Source organism: Sinocyclocheilus rhinocerous, unplaced genomic scaffold, assembly GCF_001515625.1.
Source record: "Sinocyclocheilus rhinocerous isolate Xijiao unplaced genomic scaffold, SAMN03320098_v1.1 scaffold1600, whole genome shotgun sequence".
Lineage (NCBI taxonomy): Eukaryota > Metazoa > Chordata > Actinopteri > Cypriniformes > Cyprinidae > Sinocyclocheilus > Sinocyclocheilus rhinocerous.
This window is the reverse complement of record NW_015665129.1, coordinates 1,091,874-1,095,795: the sequence shown is the minus strand read 5'-3', so window position 1 is coordinate 1,095,795 and position 3,922 is coordinate 1,091,874. Positions and strand designations below refer to the sequence as shown.

General features: G+C 38.9%; 1 protein-coding gene across 2 annotated transcripts; it reads left to right on the top strand.

Moving 5' to 3' along the window:
• The first annotated feature begins 1,011 nt into the window (after nt 1-1,011).
• Nucleotides 1,012-3,913, top strand: suv39h1a (SUV39H1 histone lysine methyltransferase a). 2 transcript variants are annotated; one of them, XM_016542136.1, is made up of 7 exons: nt 1,012-1,122; nt 1,341-1,486; nt 1,604-2,065; nt 2,187-2,263; nt 2,644-2,806; nt 3,452-3,581; nt 3,717-3,913. In XM_016542136.1, the coding sequence occupies exons 1-7, from the start codon at nt 1,104-1,106 to the stop codon at nt 3,848-3,850; spliced, it is 1,131 nt and encodes a 376-aa protein (XP_016397622.1). In that variant the 5' UTR covers nt 1,012-1,103; the 3' UTR covers nt 3,851-3,913. The 2 variants fall into 2 exon arrangements, with proteins under 2 accessions (XP_016397622.1, XP_016397621.1); XM_016542135.1 differs by having other exon boundaries at nt 1,604-2,263; nt 2,660-2,806.
• Nucleotides 3,914-3,922: the final 9 nt, after the last annotated feature.

The following is a 3,922-nucleotide window of genomic DNA, read 5'->3' as shown; positions in this document are numbered from 1 at the left end:
CTATTCGGTAAAGTCCGCGTCACTGCAGCTGCCGTTAGAGAAGTCCCGGTTGCTATAGAAACAGTCAACGCTCTGAGACGTGCGGTTAGGACTGCGCATGCGCACCGGCTGATCTAGCCTGAAAAATAAGCCTTTTTAACGCTATTTGTGCAAAATAAACAACATTTATGATACAGTTGTTGTCAGATTTCATTGGTGATTTCAAATATGAAATTTAATCGTAAGCTTAGTGAACAGTTTTGGAGAATTTTATGTTTCCCCATTCAAAGAGATAGGAGCTGCACTTGCATACCCGAGAGGCGTTTCAAAGATGGCCGCCGAGTGATATGACTTAAAGGGATAGTTCACCCAAAAACGAAAATTTGATGTTTATCTGCTGACCCCCAGGGCATCCAAGATGTAGGTGACTTTGTTTCTTCAGTAGAACACAGACAGAGATTTTTAAGTCAAACCGTTGGAGTCTGTCAGTCCTATAATGTCAGTGGATGGGAATCACGGCTTTGAGAGTCATAAAACATACACAAACAAAACCAAATGAAACCCTGCGGCTCGTGATGATACATTGATGTGTAAAGACACGAAATGATCGGTCTGTGCAAGAAACTGAACAGTATTTATATCATTTTTTTACCTCTGATTTTCACCGCAATGTCTGAACTGTCCTGAGCACGTTCGCGTCTTCTTCTTCAGCCTGCGCGTGAGGCGTCTTCTTCTTCAGAGATTGAGATTGTAGATAGAGTGTCAATTGTCAATTTGAGAGATAGGTGGCGGTAATGCACTTATAAGTCTGCGATCCGCAGTAAAGCATGAAGAAGAAGAAGACGCCTCACATGCAGGCTGAAGAAGAAGACGCGAACGTGCTCAGGACAGACATTGCGGTGAAAAACGATATAAATACTGTTCAGTTTCTTGCACAGACCGATCGTTTTGTGTCTTTTCACATCAATGTATCATCACGAGCCGCAGGGTTTAATTTGGTTTTGTTTGTGTATTTTTGGGTGAACTATCCCTTTAAGGGACTTTGCTACAGCTCGACCAATCATCAACGCGAATGCCGTAACGCGTTTTTCCGGCATTGGGAATCCAGCCTGCTCGAGGCGACCATGGCGCAAGATTTGAAAGGTAGGATTTCTTTTGCTTTCTTCAAATAGCGAATAGTGTTATTAAGATGCACGCCCCAAACACACTGCAACGAACAAACGTGCGCTTTTAAATACTGTTATACTAGGGAGTTTTTAAATAGTTAATAACATTACTCGTGTATGTACAGCAAGTGACACTAAGGTTACAGTAGTTTCTTAAGGAATAAACATTATGGAGCCCCTTACATATGGTTTAAGATTGCAGGGTGTCTTGCAAACTTTCATGGGAGGACCTCCAGGCTCTGTGCCGCAGAGAAAGACTTGTTTGCAAACAGCTGAGTGTGACAAAGAACAACTTTAATGACTATGAAGTGGAGTATCTGTGTAACTACAAAAAACACAAGGTGAGATATTAATTATGCATTGTATGTACCACTGTGATCTAGTCATTTGTGGCTCCAACTGTTTCTCCAAATTTACATGATTCATATCACTGTAACCTTTAAAATATGCCCGCTCAGGGTCGAGAGTTCTTCCTGGTCAAGTGGAAAGGCTACACGGAGTCAGAAAACACATGGGAGCCCTTCAAAAATCTTAAATGCCCCATACTCTTACACCAATTCCGACAAGACATGAAGACGGCTCTGCTTCAGGCCAACAAACCGCTTGATTCTGAGTCTTTAAGTACCCCTATAGTCTCCTTCCTTCTCCAGAGGGCCAAGCAACGTTTGAAGCTTCAGAAATGGGAAGACCTCATGAACCAGACCTGCAAGCAGAAGGGCCGCATATTCGTCTGCAATGAGGTCGACCTAGACGGGCCTCCTAAGAACTTCATCTACATTAATGAGAATAAGTTAGGGAAAGGAGTGAATGTGAATCCAGTGATAGTGGGCTGTGAGTGTGATGATTGCTTCTCTCAGCCGGTTGACGGCTGCTGTCCAGGGCTGCTGAAGCATCGGAGGGCATATAATGACAACAGACAGGTGAAAGTGATGCCCGGTGTGCCTATCTACGAGTGTAACTCCAAGTGCAGATGTGGGCCAGACTGTGCAAACAGGGTTGTGCAAAAAGGTATTCAGTATGATCTATGCATCTTCAAAACAGCCAATGGCAGAGGTTGGGGAGTGCGGACGCTGCAGAGGATTTACAAAAACAGCTTCGTTATGGAGTATCTTGGAGAGGTAAGCAAGTTAAAGGAATAGTTCACCAAATAAATGTCATTCCAAACCTGTGTAAACACCAAAAATATTATATTTAATATATTAAATATATTAATATGCAATATATTAAGTCTGACAAAAGGTATTTTGAAGAATGCTTTAACTGTTTATGTCTATACAATGAAAGTCAATGGGGTCCAAAGCAGACAAAAAATGGTACAGATATTTTTCAAAATACCTTCTTTTGTGTTACACAGAAGAAAGTAAGTCATACAGGTTTGGAATGACATGAGGGTGAGTAAATTATTACAGATTTTAAATTTTTATTTATTTTATCCCTAAAAAATTATTAATTTCGATGAATCCTGTTCTGTGAATGTTGTTTACTGACCTGCTGTCAGCTGTGTGTTGCATCAGATCATCACGACGGAGGAAGCAGAGAGGAGAGGAGTGGTGTACGATAAGCAGGGTGTCACCTACCTGTTTGATCTGGACTATGTGGATGACGTCTACACCATCGATGCGGCTCATTATGGAAACATCTCTCACTTTGTCAACCACAGCGTGAGCACTAACTAGCTGTACACATCATCTGGGCTCTCTATCAAGTAATTTGGAACAGATTCTTGTAAAGTGATTTTTATTTATAGAAGGTATGTTGCATGAATATGTGTTTTCTTGATTTTAATTGTTAACGAATTCTGGCATTATAGTAACCTGTACTCAGATATTTTTGCAATGTTTAGGAACATTTAACAATAACAGTAATAAAGTAATGAATAAATGAATAATTTGAGTATATGAGTAATATGAATAATATGAATATTTCATATGAGTATAACATAACAATAAAATAATAATAAAGGATAACTCATAAGGAATATACTGTACGAATGAATATGAAAAATATAAAACATAACCACATTGGAATTTCACATACACCAGATATTAAACATTAACATTGATAATAATAAGAAATGTTTCTTGAGCACCAAATCATGATTTCTGCAGGCTCATGTGACACTGAAGACTGGAGCAATGTTTGCTGAAAATTCATCTTTGCCGTGACAGGAATAAATTAAAATCTATTAAATAGAAAAGAGTTGCTTATCCTGTATATTTTTGGTATAAATAAAATTAATATATTAACATTATAACTTAAAACTTCACAAAGCATGAAATTAATAAATATTTCCATTGTTTTTCCAGTGCGATCCAAACCTGCAAGTGTATAATGTTTTTATTGACAACTTGGATGAGCGCCTTCCCAGAATTGCATTCTTTGCAAAACGAGGGATCAGAGCAGGAGAAGAGCTCACCTTTGACTACAAGATGACTGGTAGGAAATTTTTTTGTTTGTTTTTTTTTCTTACATTTTTAGGTGTGGGACTATTTATAATGAAAAGAAAAAACATATTTTATACACAAACATTTGTAGTAAATGCCTAATGAGTACTCCTCATTTTTGCTGCAGTTGATCCAATAGATGCAGAGAGTTCCAAAATGGACTCAGAATTCAGTCGGGCTGGAATTGAAGGATCACCCATCAAGCAGATCCATATGGAGTGCAAGTGTGGAGTAAAGACCTGCCGGAAATATCTGTTTTAATCCAGCTCACACACAATCATGTGTACTATGACAGGCATCAAAATACACGTCAAGATCTTAACACATTTCGTG

What these genes read in the sequence shown, in the direction of transcription:
- suv39h1a (XM_016542135.1), top strand. An exon ending in CTCACTTTGTCAACCACAGC is followed by an intron (nt 2,807 to 3,451) that starts GTGAGCACTAAC and finishes TTGTTTTTCCAG; the next exon opens with TGCGATCCAAACCTGCAAGT. An exon ending in CTTTGACTACAAGATGACTG is followed by an intron (nt 3,582 to 3,716) that starts GTAGGAAATTTT and finishes TTTTTGCTGCAG; the next exon opens with TTGATCCAATAGATGCAGAG.